The sequence below is a fragment of the Bos mutus genome, chromosome 8 (assembly GCF_027580195.1).
Source record: "Bos mutus isolate GX-2022 chromosome 8, NWIPB_WYAK_1.1, whole genome shotgun sequence".
Lineage (NCBI taxonomy): Eukaryota > Metazoa > Chordata > Mammalia > Artiodactyla > Bovidae > Bos > Bos mutus.
Window position 1 is genome coordinate 25,733,177 of NC_091624.1, and position 12,258 is coordinate 25,745,434.

The following is a 12,258-nucleotide window of genomic DNA, read 5'->3' on the forward strand; positions in this document are numbered from 1 at the left end:
CAGTAGTCCCTCAGTGTTTACGTAAAAGGAGTCCAGTAACATCTTCACTGCACGTAACTGACCAACATGAGTGGTCTTGACAGCCATCTCCATCTCCAGAGAGCAATGGACTCCTCTGGGTTCTGTCCCTACGTCCCGGTGACCGGAGTGAGAGCTCCTGAGTCTTATTTTGCAGGATAACTTCTCTTTTTAGTTTGTCTCTTATAATTCTTTGTTTACAACAACAACAAGAAAAAAGAGAGACAGAGAGCTTGATTTGGCTACATTGGTCCAATGCTGTTTTTTGGTTCAATATTGAGAGGATGTGTTTGAAAATCTAATGGTTATGTGGGCAGAAAGGAAGAGGGCAGATTAGCTCGGGCTCTAGACCCAAGTCCCAGAAGGAAGAGCATCCCGCTGACTGGAGGACTTTCCTCCAGGGCTGGAGGGTGGGTCCTCTAACAATGTCTTGCCATTCGGGTCTTGACCACTGCCTGATCTCTGTTTTGCCTGAAGGAAAGGCGCAGGCATGGGTGACGGCGCCAACAACCTGCCCTTCTTCTTCGGCAACATCACTCGGGAGGAGGCGGAAGACTACCTGGTCCAGGGGGGCATGAGCGATGGGCTCTACCTGCTGCGCCAGAGCCGCAACTACCTGGGTGGCTTTGCCCTGTCAGTGGCACACGACAGAAAGGCACATCACTACACCATCGAGAGGGAGCTGAATGGCACCTATGCCATCACGGGTGGCCGGGCCCATGGCAGTCCAGCCGAGCTCTGCCACTACCACACCCAGGAGCTGGATGGCCTCGTCTGCCTCCTCAAGAAGCCCTTCAACCGGCCGCCAGGGGTGCAGCCCAAGACTGGACCCTTTGAGGACTTGAAGGAGAACCTCATCCGAGAATACGTGAAACAGACATGGAACCTACAGGTGGGTGGCGGGCAGTCCTCTGGCAGGTGTGATGAAGGGTCTTATTGCTCACAGGGGCCCTGGAATTCCACACGGGCACCCAGTTGCATAAGAGCTATGCAGTGGTGCTTCAGATAAGCAACCTTCTCCTTAGTCATCAACATGGGCCCCCAAATGTCTCACTCCAAGAAGGCAGCCTTTCCTCTTTTGTGGTCACGCTTGAGAGGGTGGGCCCCTTTGTGCCAGCAATGTGGGTTTCTCCACCACAGGAAACCACTGTCACCCAATTCATGCTGGGCCCTTTCAAAGCAGGATCACTGGGCAAATACTTGTTTTTATTTACCTAAGAGGGTCATACTGAACACACTGATTGGCACTTGATTTTACCCCTTCCTAACATCTCTTCCAGAATTTTCCATGTCAACAAGCACACAGCTAAATCAGCCCCTTACTGGCCATCTGATAGTCCCTCCTGTGGACTATAATTCATTTTACTAGCACATATTGGTAGACACCTTCATTGTTTATAAACAGTGCCCCCCCTAACATTCTCCTAACCTTTTATCAATATCAGCAGGGTAACCCCAAACTGGTTGGATTGAACACAGTGAGGGATTTGGATGTGATGACAGGTTGTCATCCAAAAAGGTCCCAGAGGTTGTGACAACTTACATTCCCACCACACACTCTCCATAGCACTTGGTATCAGGAGGCTCCAGGCTGGTTGACAGTCTTCTGATCGGACTCACGTGTTGAACCATTTCCTTGCACTTTTTGAATGTATGCTTTTTATATATACAGGTGGATAACAGTAAACGCTTTTTGAAGATTCTATCCACTCACTCCTTTACTCCTATAATATGCTCTGCACTGAATTCAGTCTTGCAGACCAATACTATGGATTCTATATTTTTCACTAGTATTTATTGGATATGATTTATACCAAGGGTCCTCCAGGATCCAGTGCTTGATGATCTGAGGTGGAGCTGTTGTAGTAATACCAGAAATAAAGCTCACCATAACTGTAATGTGATTGAATCATCCAGAAACCATCCCCCATGAGGTCAGTGGACAAATTATGTTCCACGAAACTGGTCCCTGGCACCAAGACTTAGACCATCCTTTTACTCTTTTAATCAGTGAGGTATAATTTACACACTATGAAAATTCATCCCTTTTGAGTGTACAGTTCTATGATTTTTTTTTTTAACAAACAGGTGACATCACGTAGCTCCATCCCCAGCCCCAATCAAGATATACAACAGGTCCATCACCCATCAAGCACCCTCAGGACCACCCCCGACTCCAGCCCCTGGCAACCCCTTACCTGATTTCTGTCCCTATAGTTTTGCCTTGTCCAGAATGTCATGCAAATGGACTCACACAGCATGTAGCCTTTTCAGACTGGTTGCTCACACCCAGTATAACACATTTGTGAGCCAGTTATGTGTCAGTGGTCCCTTCTTTATTGTGGCTGAGTAGTATTCCACACTCTGTTGCTTTTGCCCTTTGCTAACTTTGAACCGGTTACCTCCTTTGTATGTAGCTATTACTGCTTTTGTTTTTCCTCCCATCATGAAGCATGACAAAATGTTCAGATTCACCTTCTCTTCTACCTCCCCTCCTCTTTTCCCTCGCCTCAGGGGTTGGTTATGTTTTTATTTTCACTTCTTCTGGTTCTTTTTATAACTTTGAATCATCAACTTGTGTTCTTCATTTACTACTGTAATAGGTATCTATTTCTCTGCTACTAAGTATGATTAGGAAGTTAATTCACCCAGCTGTCAGCCTCCTTCTCATTCTTGTTTTCCATGTTGTCATTTCTGCATTGTCAAGATTTATCTCTTTTTTCTGTGACCACATCTGCAGTTACAGGCAGCAGCATGTGTAAACACTTAGTGTGAAGCCTTTTAGGGGAAGACAGGAAAAAAGCACGTCTCTTTGCTTGCACACATCTTAAGTCTTCCAGATTATCATTAAATGATCAAGGTCTAATATAAAACAGTCAGTTCTAGGAGGTGATTGATTGGGAGAGGGCAGGAGGCCCATTCTCTAGACTTCATGGATTATTCCTGATGGTTTCTAAAGCCCGATGTGTCTTTGCAAAGGCCAGCCTCTGTATTCTAAAATCTATTTTTTAGTTATACACTTGAAGATACTTTAACATACAAGGTCTATTAACTTTCTTTATTGAATGAACAAACAAACAGATGTGATTTCATTTTACCGTTTTCAGGACTTAGGCCAGATTGGACCTGCTTCATGTGTCTTTCTTGTCACTTTCACTTATTATGGCTCCATCTCCTCTCCTTGTGACAGGGTCAAGCTCTTGAGCAGGCCATCATCAGCCAGAAACCTCAGCTGGAGAAACTGATCGCCACCACAGCTCATGAAAAAATGCCCTGGTTCCATGGAAAAATCTCTCGGGATGAATCTGAGCAGATTGTCCTGATAGGATCAAAGACGAATGGAAAGTTCTTGTAAGTATTATGTCTTTTCCCTTCAGCCACTGGCACCAGGCCTGCTTGGACAGTTAGGAGTCACTCAGCCCTCCCACCCCTGAACTCCTGGTGACCTCTGAGAGGGATCATGTGCTATCAACTGAGACACGCATGTTGGTTGTCATATGAAATTGACAAATTTCATATGACATCTCAAATTGAAGCCATCTCATGTAATTCAGCATTTGTTTTGCTCAGTCTGGCCCCAAAGTGAACCCTCTTCTTGGGCACTGAGGGACATTAGTTAAGAGAATCTTTTCAGCCACATATTCTGCTTTTAATGACAAACATGGGATGTGTAATAGTATGCATCCACCCATGTTAAAAAACAGTGCAATATGTTTGCTCACATTTGCCCCAAGATCTCAGACTTTGCTTCTCTTTTTACTTGGAGAGACATGCCAATGGGGCAGATAGAAAAGAAAATTTTCTGATAGTCACTCATATGAAAGGTTAGCTCAGGAACTTGATCACAAGCAGGTGTGTGAACTCTGGCCTCATAATCTCAGAAATGAGGTGTGCATCCAAAGCCCTGCTCACTATTATTCTCAATGGTCAGTGCACCTCAATCCTGGAGCTGCTGGAGATGCAGGTCACCTCAGGGCAGGGTTGGGGGTCCAGAGAAGGCCAGGAGCTGTCTCAAACAGGTGTTGATCTCATTCCCCTGAGATGCTGTGACCAAGGGGATGGAGGTATGCTCACCTGTGCTTGTCGCTACTCAGTGATCACACCCTAGCTGTGCTGACTGGGTGCCCCATCCTGGCCTTGGACAGTTACATAGCAGTGTTAGCCCTGTAACCAAGAATGTGGAGACACACCCAGCTGGTGTTTTAAATTTTTCCTATAAATAAAAGTGTTTTCTCTGAGTATCCATCTATTTAAAGAATCAAAGTAAATTTAGTTGCTCGGTTGTGTCCAACTCTTTGCAACCCTGTGGACTACAGCCCACCAGGCTCCTCCATCCATGAAATTCTCCAGGCAAGAATACTGGAGTGGGTAGCCATTCCCTTCTCCAGGGAATCTTCCCCATCCAGGAATCAAACCCCAATCTCCTGCACTGCAGGCAGATTCTTTACCATCTGAGCCACCAGGGAAACCCGACTTTACCATAATCCCTTTTATTTAAGAGGTGAGGTGATCTTAAACACAATACTTTTTTAAAAAAGTGATCCTAAAAGCAAGCATAGAGCAGCCCGAGTGGGCACACAAGGTAACTGGGATGATACTTAGTGGATGCAATAACAGCCACTGGTAGAGATCCTGGAGCAGGAAGACATTTTCCCCTCAGTGTGGCACCTCTTGGCTCATTTCCCATGAGGTTTGGACTTTTACCACCTTCTTAAGAGTAATTTCCAACACACGTGTCATGGGACTGGGCCTATGGCCGCCTGTGGGTTAAGTCAGCCCTAAGTTGTATTATCCAGACAGCAAGGCCTCCTGCCTTCTTGCCAGTTCAGAAGCTTGCTCTCAGGCTCACTGGGGAACAGCTGCACTCAAGGAGGCTGCCTTCTTCCGACCTAGACAAGGGGGTGCTGCAGGGGACACCCACCGTGGAACAGCCCCACAGCTATGGAGTCCTTCCTACTGAATCTTCTCGGGCCTCATTCAGGTTTCCCTAAAGAATGTGTCTCCTCCACACTATCCCATCATTTAAATGAACTTGTCCATCTGTGGACCAGCATTTAACAGTGTCCACAGCTGTGTGTGTTCTTGGGCTTCCCTCATGGTTCAGATGGTAAAGAATCTGCCTGAAATGCAGGAGACCTGGGTTCGATCCCTGGATCAGGATGATCCACTGGAGGAGGGAATGGCTACCCACTCCAGTATTCTTGCCTGGAGAATCCCATGGACAGAGGAGCCTGGTGGGTTACAGTCCATGGGGTCACAAAGAGTAGGACATGCCTGAGTGACTACACTTTCAGAGTTGTGTGAGGATCTAGATGTTGACTCCATCTTGGACTTTGGAGATGGAGATCTCTGCCTTGTGAAGTCCACATCTCACTGGCAGAAGTAGACACTGAACAATTGAACAAGGGCTGCCCAGTGCATTGGCGCATTTAAGGAAGGGACTAGAACTTGCTGTGATTGGCGGTCTGGGATTCTGTTTTATGCTGGGTAATCAGGAGGGGCCTTGCTATGAAGGAGACATTTGAGCAGAGACCTGAGGGCAGCCAGGAGCCATCCTGATTGAGGGAAAAGCCTGTGTGGGTTCCCAGAGGCAGGAGTGTGCTCGGAGAGTGAGGCCACCATGAGGCCACTGTGGATGGTACAGAGTGTGGGGGGTATGGATGGAGGATAGGGGCCAGGCCACTGCGGGCTCTCCAGTATTAAGAAGACTTTTCTTTGGGCAAATCAGTACATCTACTTTTGGGGAGATGTTAGGGCAGATACAATTGAAGTTCATGGGGACCCATCTGGCTGGGTGTAGAAAGAGCCAGTGCAGAGGAACAAAAGTGAGCAGGCTCACCAGGCCCACTTGTATGCGATTATATACATTTAAACCAAAGTATGATGTCCATTTTTCTGCAGAGATTTCAAGGCCTTCACCTTCTCATGTCTGAGCACAAGAACTGCCTTTAATGAATGTTGGAAGGGGGAGTGACATGGGTGTGGTGGCTGCACCAGCGTGGCTGGGCTCTGTGTCTCTCCTGTGCATTCGGGCCCTTATTATTGGGAGCAGCAGTTCATTTGCTTCCTCTCTTGTCCCCAGTGACCCTGGGGAAGAGGCCAATTTCAGCACCAACCTTCTCTTACCCTAATGTTTACAATTCCTTGTCCAATCTCATCTTGCTGCTTGATTTTATCACTCAGGGCTGATGATCCAGCTCATCATTACTTGCAGTTCTTATGCAGGTCCATTCCCAGCCCTCTGGACATGGTTTGACTCCAGTTGGCCGCCCATGACCACCATGTGCTTCTTATACCGCCACCAACCTCTTCATACCGGCTCAGAGGTGCTTGTTTCCTGTGCCACCCTGTCTAAGACTTGCCAAGACTGGCAGATCTTACCTGGAACACGCCCACAGCACATGGAAGATGTTGAGAATGTAGGAGGTTTTCAGATTCAGAAACAGAACCCATCCTCTGTGATTCCTAATAATGGGCTTCGTTGTGGCTCAGACAGTAAAGAATCTGCCTGCAATGCAGGGACATGGGTTCAATCCCTGGGTCAGGAAGACCCCCTGGGGAAAGGAATGGCTATCCACTCCAGTGTTCTTACCTGGAGAATCCCAGGGACAAAGGAGCCTTGTGGGCTACAGTCCATGGGGTCAAAAAGAGTCAGACATCACTGAGCAACTCATACATACATGGATAGCGCATGAATAGGTCACACGTAATGTTAAGTACTTCATAGAAGGTTAATACATATAAGTGGATGTCGAGTCATTAATGAACATAGGATAAAAGGCCAAGGGACACCCATGGCTAATGTTGAAAGTTTACAGTTTACATTTAGGAATATCTTGGAGAATCGAGAGTGAAAATATTAGATTCACTCTGGAATCTCTGGTCTGCGTTGTGGTTCAATGAAGCAGATCCCCAGCCTTCATCGTAGAAAAACAGTTTTCTTGCCACCCACAGAAACCATATCTTAAAATGTCTGAGACCTAAATGAGGTTATAAATCCTCTCTAATGCAGTTTAAAATGCAGAAGGTATGGTCCAAAGACTCTTAACTGTTGAGATGATTGTGTCTGGGGAATCTGGCCAACTCAGATTGTAGTTTTTCCTCCTCTTGAATTATGGTATGAAGTACATTTGTGGTGGCAGAACTTCTGAGCCAAGAGGGACCTCACTGCTGATGGTCTAAATCCTTTGATTTTCAATCAAGGACTTAGGTGGAGAAGGCAATGGCAACCCCACTCCAGTACTCTTGCCTGGAAAATCCCATGGATGGAGGAGCCTGGTAGGCTGCGGTCCATGGGGTCGCTAAGAGTCAGACACAATGAGCGACTTCACTTTCACTTTTCACTTTCATGCATTGGAGAAGGAAATGGCAACCCACTCCAGTGTTCTTGCCTGGAGAATCCCAGGGATGGGGGAGCCTGGTGGGCTGCCGTCTATGGCGTCACACACAGTTGGACACAACTGAAGTGACTTAGCAGCAGCAGCAGCAGCAAGGACTTAGGCACAAGGGAACTTGCCCAGGACTGTCAGGCAAGGAGGAGATGAGGGCTGGAATTTAGGGTCTCTGATGTGTTTGGACGGAGAGATTGCTATCATTCAGTTGCTCAGTCATGTCTGACTCTCTGCAACCCCATGGACTGTAGCACTCCAGGCTTCCCTGTTCTCACTATCTCCCAGAGTTTGCTCAAACTCATGTCCACTGAGTCAATGATGCCATCCAACCATCTTATTCTCTGTCACCCCCTTCTCCTGCCTTCAGTCTTTCCCAGAATCAGGATCTTTTCCAGTGAGTTGGCTCTTTGCATCAGGTGGCTAAAGTATTGGAGCTTTATCATCAGTCCTTCCAATGAATATTCAGGGTTGATTTCCTTTAGGATGGACTGGTTTGATCTCCTTGCTGTCCAAGGGGCTCTTAAGAGTCTTCTCTTTTGAACCATAGTTCAAAAGCATCAGTTCTTTGGCACTCAGCCTTCTTTATGGTCCAACTCTTATATCCATACATGACTACTGGAAAAACCATAGCCTGAGAGGAAGCAGCAGCAAAATCCATTTCCAGGGCCTCTCCCAGGCCCCAAGCCACACTGCTCTCCCCATGTAAGGCATGGTGCCAGGGTGTGTCACTCAGAATGCACACTCTCTGCCTTGTCTCCTGTCCACATAGCGCTGCTGGGGCTGCTCAGGAGTGGCTTTATGAAGAGTGGCCAAGATAGACATTATACTGTCCTTGGATAATAATGGATGTAAGCATAAAGGCTCTCTACAGAGGGAATAGACAATGTGGTCTACAGAACCCCCCACCCCCACAGTCACCTGCGGCATTTCTAGAGGTAGCTTTTCATCACCTGCTATAATGGGCTGAATGCTGTGTCCCCACAGATTAATATGTCGAAGCCCAAGCCCCCAGTGTAAGAGATTTGGAGGTGGGGGTTTTGGGAGATGATTAGGTTTAGACAAAGCCACAAAGATGGGTCCCCATGATGGGATTGCATACGAAAAGGAGGAGACAGGACTTTCTCTGCCTGCGCACACTGAGGCAAGGTCATGTATGTGAGTGTACAGCCAGATGATGATGGTCTACAAGCCAGGAAACAGGCTGTCACAAGACATGGGCTCAATCAGCATCTTTTTAAGAAACGTTTTATTTTGTATTGAAGTCTAGTCAATTAGCAATGTTGTGATAGTTTCAGGTGGACAGCAAAGGGACTCAGCCGTACATTTACATGTATCCATTCTCCCCCAAACACCGCCCACGCCCCCAGGCTGCCTCATAACATGGAACACAGTTCCTGTGTTATGCAGTTAGGACCATCATCTTGATCTGAGAATTCTACTCCAGCACTATGAGAAAGAAATGTCAGTTGTTTAAGCTCTCCAGGTGTGGTGTTCTAAGGTACTTGTCCATGTCTGGGGTCTAGATGGCCAAGGACCATCTAGGGACCCCCAGCCAGGTCCTGTGAATGGCGGCCAGAGCTCTGCCTCTTTCATGACACCAGGGACAGAGGCAGAGTGGACAGGCTATGTTGAGAATGTATCCCCTCGGCTCTCTGAGGCCTCATTTGACAGCATGGTTTGCGATTTTGAGAGATTAGTCACAGCTCAGGTGTGACTACAAAATGAGTTTGTTAGGAAAGGGAAACAAAGCTTACTTTACAAAAAATTTGTATCCTCTCCCCAAAAGGAAAGATCCAGAATTGGTGGGGTTCAAAGCCTGTATAATTTGTAGATCTTCTTTAAAAAGAACACAAAATTAGGTACAAAATACAGTATTTTAGAGTCAGAGAAAAATCACAATGAATTGCAAGCTTCTAAAAAACTGGTAAATACTTCAGACATACAAAATTTTGAAAAGTAATATAATTTTTTTAGTTAAGTGCCTGACATGTGTCTATAGCACTTTTTATTTTCTGTGTCTTTTGACTGCATAGTGCTTGGTTGCCTCTTCATTTAACAATAATTTGGCAATATTTCCTGCATATTGAAAAAAGAAAACTTGGTCCTTCCTCTTGGGTCACAACTCATTCTAAGTAACGCATGTCCATTTTTAGGATTACTCTCAATTCTGGAAAAGGAAGTTGGAGTGGAAGAGAGAGCGGTCTTCTCTGGCTATGATGAAATAACTTTTACAAATTATATAAAACTCTAAGGCCATGTGGTCACACTGCTGGACCTTGCTTGGGCCAGATGAGCCTATGGGGATGGGCTGTGGTCAACAGGCCTCTGACCATCTCGTGTATAAATATCTCACCACGTGGTTCATGCAGGGCAGCTCAGAGCTCTTACACCGGCTGCCCCCAAGAGCACATCATGTCTGTTGAAATGTAATGTGCTGGCCCCTTCATGTCATCATGGAAGCTATCTCAGAACAAAAATGCTCTACCCATGCCATGTTCTGCAAATATAAAACAATGGAATTGTCACTTTCTTTGTATTTAGTCTCCAGGTAAACATTTTATTGTTTTTGGCTAAAGATCCTTGCAAGTCTTAAAGAGTCGGGAGGGAGTTCAGTGACCTTTAAAACACACAGATGGTGGCTTCTCCAAATGGCTGAATTAACCTTGCACAGAGAAGGTAGTAGTTTAGATCTATCAAAGGAATCATCACACCAGTAAGTCGCCAATGCCATTTTCACTATGGTTCTTATTGTCTGACTTTAAACAGAAGTATGCTGTTTAAAAAATAGCCTTTCATTCCACAGAATAATGAATTCCACCAGATATATACCAGGCATTGTGACAGCACCGTGACAAACGAGACAGACTTTGATCCCTGCCCATACCGTGCTTGCCTAACTGCATATTGTTGCTTCAGTCATGTCCAGTTCTTTGCAGCCCCATGGACTGTGGTCCCCCTGCCTCCTCTGTTCATGGGATTCTCCAGGCAAGAATACTGGAGCGGATTGCCATTTTCTCCTCCAGGGGATCTTCCTGACCCAGGAACTGAACCAGAGTCTCCAGCATCTCCTGCATTGCAGGTGGATTCTTAACTGCTGAGCCATCAGGCAGGCCCTTACAGCCTAGGGGAAGATGTCAAATTTAGAAAGACATGCTGCAAAATGTGTCATGTGCCCCACCCATCATCACAGGCTTCCTATTTAATGATACCAGGGACACTGACTCTCAAGCATTATCTTTATTATATTTCTTTTCACGTGTCTATTGTCTATCAATCCACTTATTATGAATGCCTATGGCAGGGCCTGGCATCTTCTCAGCTGGAGCCCCAAAACTCAGAACAGGGGCTCAGTGGTAAGACTCTGGGGAAAAGGACGTTTAAGCTGTGCTCTGAGCAATGAGAAGAAAATTAGTGGAGAAAGAAAAGACAAGAAACTGGGGACTTCCTTGGTGGCCCAGTGGTTAAGAATCTGCCCTCCAATGCAGGGGCTATTGGTTCAATCCCTGGCTGAGGTACTAAAATCTCATATGCTGCAGGACGACTGCCTGCACACCACCACTAGGGAGAAGTCTGCTTGCCTCAGCTAAGACCCAACACAGCCAAATGTTAATTTAAACAGCATATTATGTTTTGAAAAATAAAAGAAAGTGGTCCTGGGCAGGAGAAAGTGTCAGTGCAATGTCTTAGGGGTCAACATTGTGACCTGAGTGTGACTTGGCCAGGAACAAAGCAAGAGTGACAGGGAGCTCATCAGGCAGGGAGGTCATCAGGCCAGACTGGAAGTCCCTCCAGATCCTAAGGGGTGGGCCAGGGAATGGACTGTCCACTCAAGGACACTTTGAGAGTAAGAAGGAGCCAATGACAAGATGGAAAGGGGTATAGCAGAGGATAACAGGACTGTCTCAGGCCAGATGGTCATCCTTTTTTGCACTAAGTGTAGGATTTGCCAAATGATCCTTAAACTGTCTGATTAGATTTAGCTGAGGCTTCTCAGGGGGCACCAGTGGTAAAGAACCCACCTGCGAGTGCAGGAGACATAAGAGATGCAAGTTTGATCCCAGAGTTGGTAAGATTCCCTGGAGGAGGGTATGGCAACCCACACCAGTATTCTTGCCTGGAGAATCCCATGGACAGAGGAGCCTGGTGGCTATAATCCACAGGGTCGAAAAGTGTCGGACATGACTGAAGTGACTTAGCATGCACACACGCACGAGATGGTGAAAAGGCAGGCCTGACCTCCTCCATCAGGAGGGAGGAAAAGACACAGTGGGACAAGTGCTGGGCGACTGTACCCAGAGCTGCTGGGCGAGAACGGTGGAAGGAAAGGGATGGGTTGCAGGTGCCGACTGCAGGTCTTATTTTTGGAAATGCCTGGTGAATGCCAGGCCAGCATTGCCATGGGGCTGGGAGGTAGAGGGGATTGAAATAGAGATCCCAGGAGAGTGGTGGGTTTGAGCACTGCCAGGTCAAGTCTCCAGGGTCAAACCAGTTGGGCTGTCAGGTCTGGAAGACTTGTGAGGTCCTGAGGGAGACCCTGACCTCTGGGCTTGCCCCCTCCCCAAGTGTAAAGAGAGAGGGGGATGAGGCTTCTGTGGGGAGAGAGATGGCAGAGAGTCAGGTCTTGGACCAGGCACAGTAGTTTGCAGAAGTCAAGAGCGAGTGTGGCCTATGTGGTAGCTGGGTTGGGCGGGCAGGGGCAGGAAGGTGAAGACTGAGGCCAAGAGGAAGCCCCGGGGAGCTGGAGTCCAAGGGTCTGAGAGGCACCTGTGCTGGGGAGCGTGTGAGGAGGGCGAGACTTGTGGCCTGTGGGCTTCCCCCGTCCTGAGGTTATAGAGCGGTACAGCTCCGG

At 47.1% G+C, this 12,258-nt stretch overlaps 1 protein-coding gene across 3 annotated transcripts in view; it reads left to right on the forward strand.

Moving 5' to 3' along the window:
* Window positions 1–12,258, forward strand: part of SYK (spleen associated tyrosine kinase) — a 107,698-nt gene that overhangs the window by 49,639 nt on the left and 45,801 nt on the right. For all 3 annotated transcript variants that reach the window (XM_070375229.1, XM_070375226.1, XM_070375228.1), the window contains exons 2-3: window positions 496–910; window positions 3,209–3,369. In XM_070375229.1, coding sequence (XP_070231330.1) covers window positions 509–910; window positions 3,209–3,369 — 563 coding nt within the window. In that variant the 5' untranslated portion in view covers window positions 496–508. The remainder of the gene's footprint in view (window positions 1–495; window positions 911–3,208; window positions 3,370–12,258) is intronic.